We start from the raw sequence: 13,598 nt of genomic DNA, 5'->3' as shown, positions 1-13,598 counted from the left end.
TGCACGCAGGGATGGTGTGTGGGATCCCACCTTGGAGGCCCCCTGGCAGACCAACAGCAGTACCGTGGCCGCCTTTCAGGCGCCGTCAGCCAAAGCGGCGTGAGGCAGAGAGCTCGGCTGCCTTCCCGCTACACCTTGTCGGCTCAACACCTTCAGACCTTTGCTCAAGGTCTTCAGACCTGGGAGACCTCTCGCTGCTCTATCTCCAGGTAGCGCCCATGGAACAGTAAAAGCCCTGTCGGTGCAATACCGTGGAAGGTGGCACCACGGTCCCGCCGGGCCGGGAGGACAGCAGCGGGAGCGGGACCCCGTGCCGAGGGGGCTGCGCCTCCCGCTCGCCCCCTCCTCAAGATGGAGACAGGGCACCTCCTCGCCTTGCTGCCAGCAGGAACCCCCCACACACACTCCCTCTTGGGATGGAGCTGGACCGACCCCACCTCCCCGCCCTGGGGCCGCCTCCCACCCTCCCCTGCCGTGCCCAGGGCGGCCGCGGCTGCCCTCAGGTGCGGCCCGCTCCCGCGGCGGCGGGCGGTGCGTGCCCGGCGGGCTCTGTGGGCAGCGATCCTGCGCGGAACGCGGCGGCCGCCCCTCGGCAGCGGCGTGGAGGGACGGCGCCTGCTCCTGAGTCAGCAGCGGCGAGGAGGAGGTGGCGGCACCTCCCGCCCTGCCCAGCCCAGCCCGCCCCGGCTCCCAGCACCCGCGGAAGGGAGCGAGGAGGGGCGGCGGGGCTGCGCCGGCTCCTGCCCTGCGCTAGGTAGGGTCGCCACGAGATGGGATCGCCGCCGCGGCCTGGGCGAGGGTGGGGAAGGGGCGGAAAACGGAGCCGGTGCTCGGGATGAGGCGCTCCCCGAGCCGGGCGCTGGGCAGCCGCCCTCGGCTCCCGGCGGGGCGCAGCCCGGGCTCCGGGGGAAGGGGATGGGAACACCGGGATGGAAGGCTGCGGGACAGCGGTAGCAATGAGCCACCCGGTCTTCCAGGGAGTTCTTCACTCCTTGATTCCCCCGTCTGCCTGAAGCAAAGTGTGTGTCCTGTGCGACCTGTTAGGCCGTGGGGAGACACAACAGTGGGCTGCTTTGGGGAAACTGTGTGTGCGTGTTGGCCGATAGATGTATTTATTTATGTACGTGTAGAAAAATAGGTATTTATGTATGAAGGATCAATTTTGATAGACTGTTTCCGAGGTGTTCATGTGCATTTAGCTATGTTCAATTCGAGATCAGAAATCATAGCTTTATGTTCTCTGTATGTGTGTATGTATTAATATTTATATATCCAAGGAATGTAAGAATATTACTCTCGCCAAGCTGCCCTCCAGTGTTCTGTCAAAGTGTGGTTTTGTTACAGCCCAGACATGTATTTATGTGCCTGCTGAGAATGGTGCTAATGTGTAGTATGTGAAATGCTTTGTTAGATTGCATTCTGAGCAGTAGAGCAGAGCTTAAACAGGAGAAAATGCCATGAGTGATTTTTGTATCACTGCAGTTTTGGGTGTTATCTGCATTATGGTTGCTATACAGAAACATTTCCATCCTTCTTCTGACCCCCTTCAGCCACCTATTGCAGAATAGTCAGATAGTTGAGGGAACAAAATGAAATGCAAACTGTTTTGCCCTCTGTTCCTCCCTTATCTGTTTATACTGAAGGAACACTGTCATGTTCCTCACACTGACTGCATGACAAGATAGTGTAGTTGATATATTAAATTCTGTGGGGTAGGTTCACTATCTGTTTTTGCCTTTGCAATATCTTGTAGTTGGAGACTGATCCTCAGCCACACAATTTGAGAGCTGTTTGTTTCATGTATCTTGTAAGTATCATGTAAGTATCCTTGTGTTTTACAAGATTTGACTGTTGCAGTTGATGTTTCACAGTTAGACATTGCATTGAGCGAAATTTGAATCTCTAAAAACCTGGCATAATACAGAGTTAATAGGTGATACTGTCTATACTCATTTTAGTAGCTTAGATGATGGGAGGTGAGCTGCTCAGCATGTTGTGGGTCTCAGTGATGCAGGTAAGGTGAGAGTGGTGTGTACAAGCTTCTTGGGCTGATGCTTTTCCCTAAGGACAAGACAGTGGAGAATGCAGTATAGCCTGGATTTTACATTATTTGAGATAAGTGGAGTCATTGTCATGGTGGTCTGTCAAGGATGCTGTGCACAGGGATTGCTTGCCCAGTTTAGTCTTCTCCCCACCATTTCCTTTGAGGAATACTGTGGTGGAGGGCTGGAGGAGTGCTTCTGTAACACTGCTGAAAACTTCAGGTTCCACAGAGAACATATGCAACTATTAATCTGCTTCATCTCCACTAGCTGTGTATCAGTGAGCTGTAATTCTGTCGATTTTAACAAACAGCATGAAGTGATGAAGTTTTGGTGACCTGGCCATGCTGTAGTTTGTTTCTGCTTTGCGTAAAGTTGACCTTTCACCACTTAGGTTTTGGATGCTGTCTGAGCAGGCTGCTAATTTCAGTGACATGGAGATGGAGGAGTTACCGTGGGCAGGTTTCTGAACCTGCTGCTGAAATCTCCATCAGAAATGCTTTAAAACCAGTTTATACTCTCTCCTACCCATGTGCAAAGACATGATATCTGCTTCATGTGGAGTCTTTCTGACCCTTTCCAGCTGTACCTTCTGTAGTATTGGAGAAGGCTTTCTGTGGGCTACCACACATACCAGTGGTATGGACTTTGCATACAAATCTTTCCTTTAAGGAAGCGTGTGGGAAAGGTTTATGTATGCTAGTCTTGATATGTTAGTATGCTAGGTACTAAACATACATCCTTAATGGAAAACCAGTGATTAAAGGTAGAACTGTGAACAAGTGCTTCATATCCAGCAGTCTTCAATTTCAGGACAGTGGAGAAGGCAAAAACCATTGTAATGGATATTGTACCCATAGGGAGTAATCCTTCCTACTGTCAGGCAGTTAGCTTTCAATTTCAGCCATAAGGTATCTTTCTGTACAAATTTATAATCTAATTTAACAGCAGATATAGTTGCTTTTCCATTTAAGCATCTAATCTCTTCCTGAGTAATGCCAGGGTATGACCACTGAGTATTTTTCAGGATGATGTGACTTTGTACTGAGCAGAATTGAGTCAGTCCAGTTGGTGATAATATGGATGTTGTTAGGCTAACGCCAGTTTTCAGGCTAGTTAACCTTGATGAAGAGGCAGTTCAGAGGTTGTTTCCTATCCTGATGCATTTTCTTTGCTAAATCTGTCCTCTGTACAGTTTGTTAATTGTTTTGCATGTTGCAAGGAGTTCCCCCACTAAAATACAGATGGAGTTTGGAGAAGTAAAATGTACGCAGTTACCTGAGACTGGGCTCCAGAAGTTTGCATCTTAGGGTAGTCTGTGTGTACACATGTGCTTTAGCTGTTTATTACAAGCAAGTGATTTCCTGAACAGCAGTTAATTAAAATGTCTGTAAGGTTGTGTCTTGAGGTCAAAAACTGATTTTTTTCATTGTCTTTCGCTGTACTTCTGCATTTTTTGCCGTGTAGCTTCCTCTTTCCACAGACTGGACTGATTTCACGACACATGGGCTGCCATTTTCAGTTACAGAAACTGGATGGCACATTGTATGAGGTTTGAGCCCAAAGATGTTCAAATTGCAGTTTTTGCCTTCTCTGGCCTAGCTAATTTTACAAAAGTCATGAGAACTTAATTACCTTCTGGTAATCGGTTTTTCTCTGGTTGAAATCAATGAATGGCTTAAAGGGTAGATAAGTGAAAAAAAATCTTTCAGGCAAGATTTTTCTATACTGGACAGCAGACTAACAACGGGCATGAAAATTTGCCGTTGTCATGTGGGTCAAAAGATTTCCCCATGTCTAGAAATGGATTTGCAGCATCCAGCTGCTCTGAAGTTCTTTTCTTGAAGGCGATAAAACAGCAAGGCAAATGTAGAGAATGTTTGTGTACTTCATCTGGAAGATTTGGGCTTTTCTGGCTATCTGCTGTTGTATCCATACCCCTTATGCAAGCTTTATTTCCTGCAGTGTGTGTTATTGTATCTCAGGCAGTCACTGAGTGTTCAATACTCTAATCTCAGAAATGGTCAATTAACTTCGTTGGCATTAATACTTATATTTCTTGATCCAGTCTCTGCCAATCAATCTGTGAAGAGCTTTGAAAGCTTTCATAAATTAGATGCACCTCTAAGTCTGGCTTTATCGCACTACACCATGATATAAAAAACATTACCTAACATCCTAGTGTATTCATTTGACTTCAAGTGTCAGACTGTTATTCCTTCTGTATGGTGCTTTGTTTGTTAATGAAGGTAGTATTTCTCACCTGAAGGCCATAAATCAGAAAGCTTGCATCTTGTGTAAGGGAAGTGGGTTCAGAGAAATTCTACAGTAAAACTTAAATTTTAGTGTAGTTTTGCATTGTCTTTCTCCACAGTGTTTGCCTTGTGAGTGCTATCAGTGCTAGAGTGTTAAAGTGAAATGTAGATGTTAGTTGAAGTGCAGCAAATTGCACTGGACAATAACATAGACATTTGCAACTCCTTCTGTAGCTAGTGTTGCTTTGTCTGAGGTTACAGACTTGGGTTTTTTTGAGACAACCTCATGTTTTATGTGACAGCTGGCCTCTACATTTCAAAGATAGAAAATGTCTGCCACTCCCTTTGAAGTGTGATCATCTCTGTATTCAGCACTTCTGAGACCAGTGTCTGGGGTTCCTGCACAGTATGTTTGAAAATTTGGTCTCCAGTCTGCAAATACTAGCTTTGATTTTTGGCTAGAGATCATATTACAAGAAGAGTAATTTTTATTTTTTTTTAATATTAGATACTAAGTAGCAGTATTAACAATTGCAACAGTTCAAGTTGTCAAAAAAGAGATCTTCTAAATCCTAGTACTGACTTAAATTGGTTGGTCAGGATTTTGTCCCATGAAGTTTTTCTTAAGAAAAAGGGCAATATTTAAAGTCTTGACCATCTATGAAAACTATGAATCTTGTGTGTTTAAATTGTGTGATTTTTCTCTTCAGTAGAGAGATATTTGAAGATTGAGACTTTTTCAATAATTACTGTAGTTCAGGAAATGGCACTTTAAGAAAATTTGTCAAAATCCTAAGAACTGCAATCCAATAATGGTGTTTTGGATCAATTACATTTTCCTTTTAATTTGAGGATGTAGAATATAAGTGGAAAAAAATTGCTCTTAGTTGCAGCTCAGTGCTATAGCAAACCTTTTTTTTTACTTTTAGTATAGTCATTTTTGACCTTGAGCAAGTGCAAAATACATTCTTGTGTTCTTCGCAATTATACGATCCAGATTAAACTATCCATGTGAGAATCTTTCTTCCACCTGTCCTTTTAATTTCCTCAAGTTTCTCCAGAAGCATCAACCTGCACTTGCAAATTGTCCCTGAGTTGCACAGGGATGCCTCAGAACCTAGCTGGAGCCTGCTGTGCAGTGCAGCCTGCTGTGTGTAATTGCTTTCTGCCAGAATGGCACTTGAAGGAACCAGGCAGTCGACTGAGACCACACAACTTTGTCACACAGGCCTTCAGTCAGCAGTTGGGGAATAGCAAATTTGGATTCTACAAACTGAAGAAGATTTTTACCACCTTCTCTGTAGTTGTATGTGTCTTTTTTTCAGGCAGTTTGCTAAATCTTGTTTTGCTTTTTACATCCAAAGCTCAAAACTGATGTTATGTACACCCACTGGATAGTTTTCTTCTGTCACCTGTTTTCCTATTGGGAAAAAAATTATTTAAATACTAAAAGATGGACAGATAGATGGACAGATGGATGGGTAGAGGATGGATAGATTGATTATGAACTACTCTTCATGGAAGGCTAATGACAGGCTAGATGAAAATCCAGAGGATTATGCAAGGTTGCTTTGTCTTGCCTCTGCTGTGAAAGGCACAAGATATCATCTTGTTCCTTTAAGCTCTCCCTTTATGGGTCTCACTTAATTTTCATTGTGGAGAACGTATTTGAAGATTGCCTCACTTATCAGTTCTCTCTCTCCTTTATGTCTTTGTGAAAGTGGAAATCAAATGGAAACTGAGTATAATGGTTTAGAGGAGCTGTCCAACAGTTTGACTGCCTTCTGAAGAGAGGTATTTTGATGTGTCTGGCCTGTTGTGGGGAGAGAAGGGCTCTCAGGTGTCTACTGATCTCACTCTGTGCTATTAATTTTCCTAAAGGTTAGTTTTTGATTAGCCTTCCCTCCTTGCTGGGCTGTCTGACCTCAGGGCTATGCAAATGTCTGTATTGAAAATTAAGTAGTAACAAACGTGAAACATGTCAATCCTGACACTAATTACAGTGCTTTTATACCTTAGCAGAGTAGTTCCACCATTCATTGGTGGATTCAAAATCTTTCCTTCCTTGTCAATAGCTCTTCACCCCATATATCCCTGCTAAGTCTCTCAGCTTTAGGATTTCCACAATTGTTTGCACTCTCCACCACAGTTGTAATGAAGGCTGCTGAAATCCTGTAGAATAAAATTGCTCTTTCTGTCCAGCACTGCTCTTTTCTCTTTATCTGGCTGTTTGGTGCTCAACTAGCTCCACTGGTAACCACAGCTCTGTCACTTAGCAGTTGACAGAGCTGTGGTTACCAGTGGAGCTAGTTGAGCATGTATTCAATCCTCCTTAACATGGCAGAACATATTCAGCTATTCAGTTTGTTGTTTATCACCATTACCTTGCTGTTTGTGCCCTAGACCTGACTGAGGAAATTGATACAGAGCTGAGATGTAATACCAATCTAATGTCAGCCTTGACAAAGACCTGCAGAAGACCCTCTTAATAAAAAGCAGAGAGACATTTGCAATTAAGTCTATATCTTGCAGCTGCAATAGCATTCCATCAGAAGTCATAGTTCTGTTCTCAAGTATGGGTACCTATTGTTAGCAAATTGTGTGAGAGGGAGGTGACTTTGCACAGGTCATAAGCATTGGTGACTCTGCACTATCTTCCACATCTGCTGAAGGGCTTGAAAATTATTTAGATGCCTAACTTGTGGCAGTTTTGATGATGTATGTTCAGACAACACATGTTATTGTTAGAAGTCCTAGTGGCTGCACGTGTCCTGAGTTTTTCTCTGTTACTAGAGACAAATGCTACTGGCATGAAGTTTAATTTTCCTTCTGTAGTATTTATGCAATGTTAATGCTCAGCTATTAAGTAACTGTCTCAGGTACCAATGCAGGTACCATAACTGATAAAATAACCAATTTGAATTCTTCATGAGAGCTGGATTTCCTGGAGGATTGTTTTATACTACATTTAAAGAAATGCTGACAAATATATGTGTTTATGTGTTTAGACACTTTCATTAGATGTGGTTATATTTCATTTACTCAGCCAGCCTGCTTTATAAAGGAAATGCTGTCAGTTCAAAAATAAGGATTTGCTTTACTGTGGGTTGAGTTTCAGCTGCCATTTCAGTATTTCTTTTGGCATGTTCCCTAGCTGTGCTAGTGACCAGAAGGGCAAGTAGGCAAGGACCTCCTACCTGCCTTTCTCACTGATGCCAGTGTGGCTGGGCCCAGTGTTCAGGGCCCTCATTCTCCTGGAGGTTTCTGCTGCCAGACAGTGCTCTCTGACTGCCTTCATGACACCATTTGTCCCGATCTCTGATTTTGTTGGCATGCAGGGATTCTGCTGCACCTTCTGTGGAGCACCAGCATACTACCTTATGCTCTATTTGCAGTTTCACAGCTGGAGGATTTAAATGTATTCCCAGACACAGGTAATTCAGTCTGTATGCATTCTTACTGCTAATGGCTCTGGCCTAATTATGTGTAGGAAGTGGCAATATAGTTCTGCTTGGCTGACCCCTTTCTCTCTCTATGGGAGAAAATTACTTGAGTCTGCATTAAAGTTAAGGTGAACCAAAATGCAGAGTGATATTTGGTGTGGAGGAGAAGAGGAATATGAAGGTAATTCCCTTCCTTGGAAATTTGTTGTAGTTCATGTGTTATCTATGAAAAGATGTTGTGGTCCTGATCAACAACTTGCTATGTTTAAAAGGTCATGAAGTCGAAATGTTTGTATAGAGGAATTAGTTGAGACTTTCCCTTTATCCTGTTGGCTAGAGCACTGCCAAAAGCTGCCAGCTGGAACAGAAAACGATAATTTTCAGAGTAAGGCAATATATGTATATTATAGACCTGTTTTGACCATACCTGCTGCTCAAGGCTGCCATCCCTCTTCTAGCTAAGAGTACAAGTCAGACTTGAACTTTTAAGAGCCAAGAAATGCCAAAGTAATTACCAGCAATGCTGTCTGCTTTGTTGTTATAAAAATAACAGGCTTTGTGTTGTATGTGAAGGATAGAGATTCAGCTAGCAAATTAATCTCGTGGCCTTAGTTATTTTTAACTGCTGGGATCTCAGGGCTGGCCACCTTAAATTTTAATGTGTCTTGTGTTTGTGTGATGAAACTTGCACTTGTGTAGAACAGAAAAGTATCATGGGGAAGATAAAAGAAGCATTGCATGCACACACTGCAGCACTGTTTACTGTTTTAACAGTTTAAGAAGGCACACAGTGTCTGGTAGCTTTGTTCTCATCTGTGGGTCAGAAGCTGTGCACTGAATTGTGACTGGGTGTGCTTTGTGTCTGAGCTTGATCCTAATATCAGGAAGCACAAGCTAGTGTTGCAGTGAATGCGAGCTCTTTTATTATGTGGAAATTAAACATCAATAGATGTGGAGCCACAAAGGAGCATGGGAGGACACAGTGCTGCTTTTGTGCATTCACTGTATCCTCACATGGTGTGTCCCATCAGGATGCAATGAAGATTGTGCATGTGGTCCAAAGTCTAGGATTTTGCTGCTTTGTTAAGTTGTGTTTTCTTAATTTAAATTAAAAAAAAAACAACCAAAAACAAAACCAAAACCAAAAAACCAAAACAATCCCAAAAAAAACCCCCAAAACCCCAAAACTTAAAAAAAATTATAAGCAAACAACATCATAAACCAAACCAAAAAAATACAAACAAACAAAACCCCAAAACAAACAAACAAATCCATGACCGTTTGCTTCAGGACCTTTTGTTTCTGAAGTAACATTGAAAAAGTCTGGATCATTTTCACCATCTCTAAATGTTTTTCTTAGTGCTGCTAAGAGTTATCATGTGGACTCCTCAGGGAACTGTTCTATGGTAAAAAGAAGCTGCTACTTGCCTCTTTTTAGTGACAGTGAGATTGTAAAGTTGGCCTTGCAGAGGAAAAGGCCTATAAAATAAATAAAATGTTTTTCCTCCTCTGGTTGTGGTTAATTTTTAACCTCGCAATGTTCTGATACCAAGCCTGATACATTTTTCCTTAGGCTAAAGAACTAAAAGTCTCTCTTAGGCATCTGGTCCATTTAGCTGTTTCTGGGATTGGGTGAAGGTTACAACAACTGCACAATATCTCAGAAACCTTTATCTGCAGCAGTAAGTTCTTCTGCAAATCGTGATTTTTTTTTTGTGGCTAACAGCTTTTCCAAGTCTAGAAGGATTTCCATAGAAACAATAAAAAGGCTGTATGTGAAATTGTGATCTTACCATAATAATCTCTTCTATCCCTCAAGGATGAAGTACTTGGGGTTTGTGTTAATAAGATGGGAACATTTAATAGGGATGTAGCATACTTCTACTATTCTGTTTTTCCCTCAGAATCCACAGGAATGTTTCAAAAACCATTGAAAGATGAAGCCTGTAAAAGCTGTATGCTCTGTACATCTTTCTGGTTTAGTTTGAATGTCTGAAATAAAGCACCAAATAAAAATAATCACTTTGGATAATGTGTTCGAATAAATGTACATGGGCAAGTGTATGCTGCTGGATTCTGCTTAAGGAAAGGTTTAAGAAGCCATCTCTTTTCAGCTGGAGATCCCTGTCTGTGTAATGAGATCCGGATAAATAGTCTTTCTCATGGTGAGGGAGACCATATACTGGCAGATTGTCCAGGATGTTTGTGGACATCCTTGGAGATACTGGATCTGTCTGGACATGGTCCTTGGGAGCCAGCTCCAGGCTGCCCCACTTGAGCTGAGAGGTAGATGAGGTGACTTACAGAAGTCCCTTCTAACCTCAGCCATTCTGTGGATGGGTTGTGTTAATCTCCATAGTTCATTTCAGTGTGAAATGAAACAATTCTGTTCGCTTCACCTTTACAGTGAAATCAAAAGACAAGGCTCCATGTTGTGGCACCTTCAGGACTGACACTTTCCCTCGTGTGCAAAAGTGCTCAATTCTCTTCAGTTGTCAATGATCCTGTACCCTGACCCTGCTCAGTGGCTATTTTAGTGGCTGCACAAGTGGAGCATTTAGAATGACTTGGCTTAAAGAAAATAAGAACTTTTGGTCTTTTTATCCGCTCCAAAACTAAGACTATAGTATATGGAATATATTACAGTGTATGAATAAGGTTATAGTTGATGGAAGAATAGAAGTCCAATTAGGTAATGCAAGACAGCAAAAAAATGTCCCTGTTAATGAAAATTTTGCAGTACCTGAAAGCATCCAGACAATATTTTGCTCTTTCTCAGGCCAAACCTTACTAAATTTGCTACAGAGGAGCAAAGCTCCTCTGGCAGGAATTTTTCCTGAGAGAACATCTGACTACAAATATTTTAATAGCATCATCTTAGAAGCAAGACATAATGTTGTGTGTTTCTTTGATTTTTTTTTCTGGATTTTATGTGGGTTTTTTGTTTGGTTTTGTTTTGGGGTTTTTTTGTGATCAAAGATAATTTTTCTAATTGTGCAGCATAGGAATAGATTGGGAGACCAGCTTACTCTTTACTAAGGCAGCTGTCTTAGGAAGGAGATTTTGTTTTATGTTGGATAGAACAAAGGTCACAGAAGTATCAGGTTTTTGGAAAGTTAGTAATAGTCTCTCCTAGTTTTACAGGGAGCTTTCCCAAAGCCTTATCTTTTTGTACTTGGGGCAGTCCTTGCTCTAGTTACGTTCTGTAGTCATTTTGTTTGCGTTTTGAGCAAAGTTGGTGCTTGTACTACAGGCTTGAGGAGAAATGGTCAGAGTCCAGTATTCTTTGCCCCAGCTCATTTAGATATTTCATGTATGGAGCATGCAAAGTCTAATATCAGATTTAATTATTTGGAGATACTGTGACACAGGATTTCTGTTTTAGTGAAGCAATACAAAGTATGCTGAAATCACCATGCAAATATCCATTATGGTAGGCAAAATGTAGCTGTGGCAATATACAGTTCTCTCTGAATACCAATATGATTCCCATCACTGGTTTCTATAATGCCAGCATCACAACACTGGGCATCCTCTGTCACTGGAATGGAACATGTGGGTTGAAGCTAGCTCAGGCCCATTGCTGTCTTCTAAATTTTTTGTTAGTTGTTTATACTCTGAATCAGGTTAAGCCACCTGTTCACTTGGCTCATGCTGGTCTGGCTTCCTCAGGGAGGCAGCCACACTCTTTAATGAACTAACTGGGGAAAATATTTATTCTATCAGTTGATTCCATCAGTTGATAGAACTCCTAGCATCTAAAACAAGCATCTAGTCCCTTTAGTCTTGAGACAAATACATGTCTTGCTTTGGAAAAGCTGTGGTCAGTCACAGAAGTGCAAGTTGCAGATCAGGGTCCAGTTGTCCATGTAACTTAGACATGCCGCCTATAAAGGATCCGTTTTTGGAGAGCAAAAGTCCAACTGCTGAGCTGCTAGGGTTTCTACTCTAGCTCAGTCAGCCCTGGCTTGTCTAAGTAACTTACTTTTCCTTTGGCAAGGGAAAAAACCTAGGCAGTTTTTCATCATATAAAATTATGTGTGGCAAGGAACCTGCCAAGAGCAGCCACTTAAGCAGCATTTCTATCATATGTAGATATAGGCAGCTGAAATATGAAAGTCATGTGATGAATGTGTGATACTCTGCCTTGAGAAGGGCTGTTCACTGAAAAAAACACTACCTGTGTTTTCATTTACAGAAGTGTTGCTTGGTCAAGTATCCATTTGGGATCCTTTATATGGGGGGAGTTTGGCTAAACTGGTTTTTTCATTGCATGAGTCTTGCATGAGTAATGTTGCTTTGAACTACTCATTCCTTAAATCTATTTGTTGCTCAGGGTACCTTACTTGGAGAATTTAGTGTCCTGACAAGGAATGTTTCCCTAGAAATTCTAGAGGAGTGTCTGCTTGCATTGCCTTGATAGCTGGGAAAGAATAGCTTGAGCACTGCCTCAAAACCTGACTTAACACTGCATGGATTTTAGCATGGAGAATGCTGTCTGTGATTCCTCAGTTAAATCCTGCTAGTTTAAAGTCAGGGTCTGATAACTGCAGAGTATTTGTAGGATTTGAGGTACTGGAGGCCAAGAGTGCAAATATTTCTGGGGTGTTTCTGTATATTTATTCCAGAGAGAGAAGGAGATTTCCAGGTGGGTAATTTGATCTGTATCTTCATCATGCCTGATCTACTATGTCATCCATCAAGAAGTCAGGAAGCAATGATAAAGCCTGCATGTCACCTCTCTATTGTTTTTAACTGTGACATTCTAATTAATGCTTACATCTGACCTATTTTTTCCTGTGCTGTCTGTTTCAGTGCTTGATGGCCACAACAGGGCACTAAACAATATTAGAAAAAAACCCCAGCATTAAGACCTATAATTCTCACACAACTGGCTGGAAAAGTGGTTGTCACTGCCTTCCTGGTGCAGCATGGCATTTGGACCTGGTGTACTCTGCCTGTTCCTATGGACAATAACAGGTAGGAATACTTCTGTGTTTGAATCATCCAGACAGAAAAGTGAATTGAATGTGTATACAGTTGTGAAATAAATATGAATAAGGCAAAAGCTGGGAAATCTTGTGACTCCTCAGTGCAAACAGCTTTGGTAAGTTACAGCTTCATAAGTTGCAATGGAGGAAGGCAGTGGTGAGTAGATGTTTGAAGCCAGTTTCAGCAGGCTGTTTTCGGGGAGATGAATGGGGCAAGAGTGGGTGGTGGGAGAGTTCAAAGAGTTTTCCCTTTTTTACTTGCAGGAGAGCAATTGAAGAATAATGTATTACTTGCATTGTGAGCTACATTTTTGTTGTGAATTATCATAAGGCAATTTATATATGAGTAGTGTGAGAGCACTGGTTCACATCTCTCACCTCATCATACTCTCTACAAACATATCTATCCTTTCAAAAAACACAGGAAAGTACTGTATGTTTCTGCTTCGGCATTAGGAATAGGTAATTTATTTCCATAAGCAGACAGATGAATAATGATATTTAATACTGCCTCTGTCAGAGAGAGACTTAATCTGGTGTAGGTAGTTTTGATATGGTAACTGAAGAAAAATATATTAAGAAGTGGGGTTTATTTCCTTTAAAAATATTTTTTGAATTGTATCTGTGGTGGTACTGGTAGTATCCATATTAGCAGAAATTGAGGAAATAGCACACCACTGTCTGACTCTCACTCTTGTAGTGTAAACAGAATGGGCTGTTTCATGAGGGAGAGACTTGTTTAATGTGCTAAAGCTTAAATTGACTGCTGAATTGTTGTAAAAGTTGGATGAAAGGGGATGGATATTAGCCTGCAGCTGAGGGGGATAGTCATTGACTGTCTGAGCTTGTAGGTGGTGTTCGAGGTAG

The 13,598-nt window shown here is 41.9% G+C and overlaps 1 protein-coding gene across 7 annotated transcripts in view; it reads left to right on the top strand.

Moving 5' to 3' along the window:
• Positions 1–496: 496 nt before the first annotated feature.
• KIAA0319 (KIAA0319 ortholog) overlaps positions 497–13,598 on the top strand; it is a 52,979-nt gene continuing 39,877 nt past the window's right edge. For 5 of the 7 annotated variants that reach the window (XM_039712170.1, XM_039712168.1, XM_039712167.1 and 2 more), the window contains exons 1-2: positions 497–754; positions 12,556–12,720. In XM_039712170.1, the coding sequence (XP_039568104.1) occupies positions 12,672–12,720 (49 nt within the window). In that variant the 5' untranslated portion in view covers positions 497–754; positions 12,556–12,671. Of the gene's footprint in view, positions 755–1,753; positions 1,819–12,555; positions 12,721–13,598 lie in introns of all 7 variants that reach the window. The other 2 variants (XM_039712166.1, XM_039712165.1) reach the window with 2 other exon arrangements.

This window comes from Passer montanus, unplaced genomic scaffold (genome assembly GCF_014805655.1).
Source record: "Passer montanus isolate IOZ18808 unplaced genomic scaffold, ASM1480565v1 scaffold26, whole genome shotgun sequence".
In the NCBI taxonomy this organism is placed as follows: Eukaryota; Metazoa; Chordata; class Aves; order Passeriformes; family Passeridae; genus Passer; species Passer montanus.
Note: the sequence above shows the minus strand (reverse complement) of the source record. Positions and strands in the feature narration are given on the sequence as shown.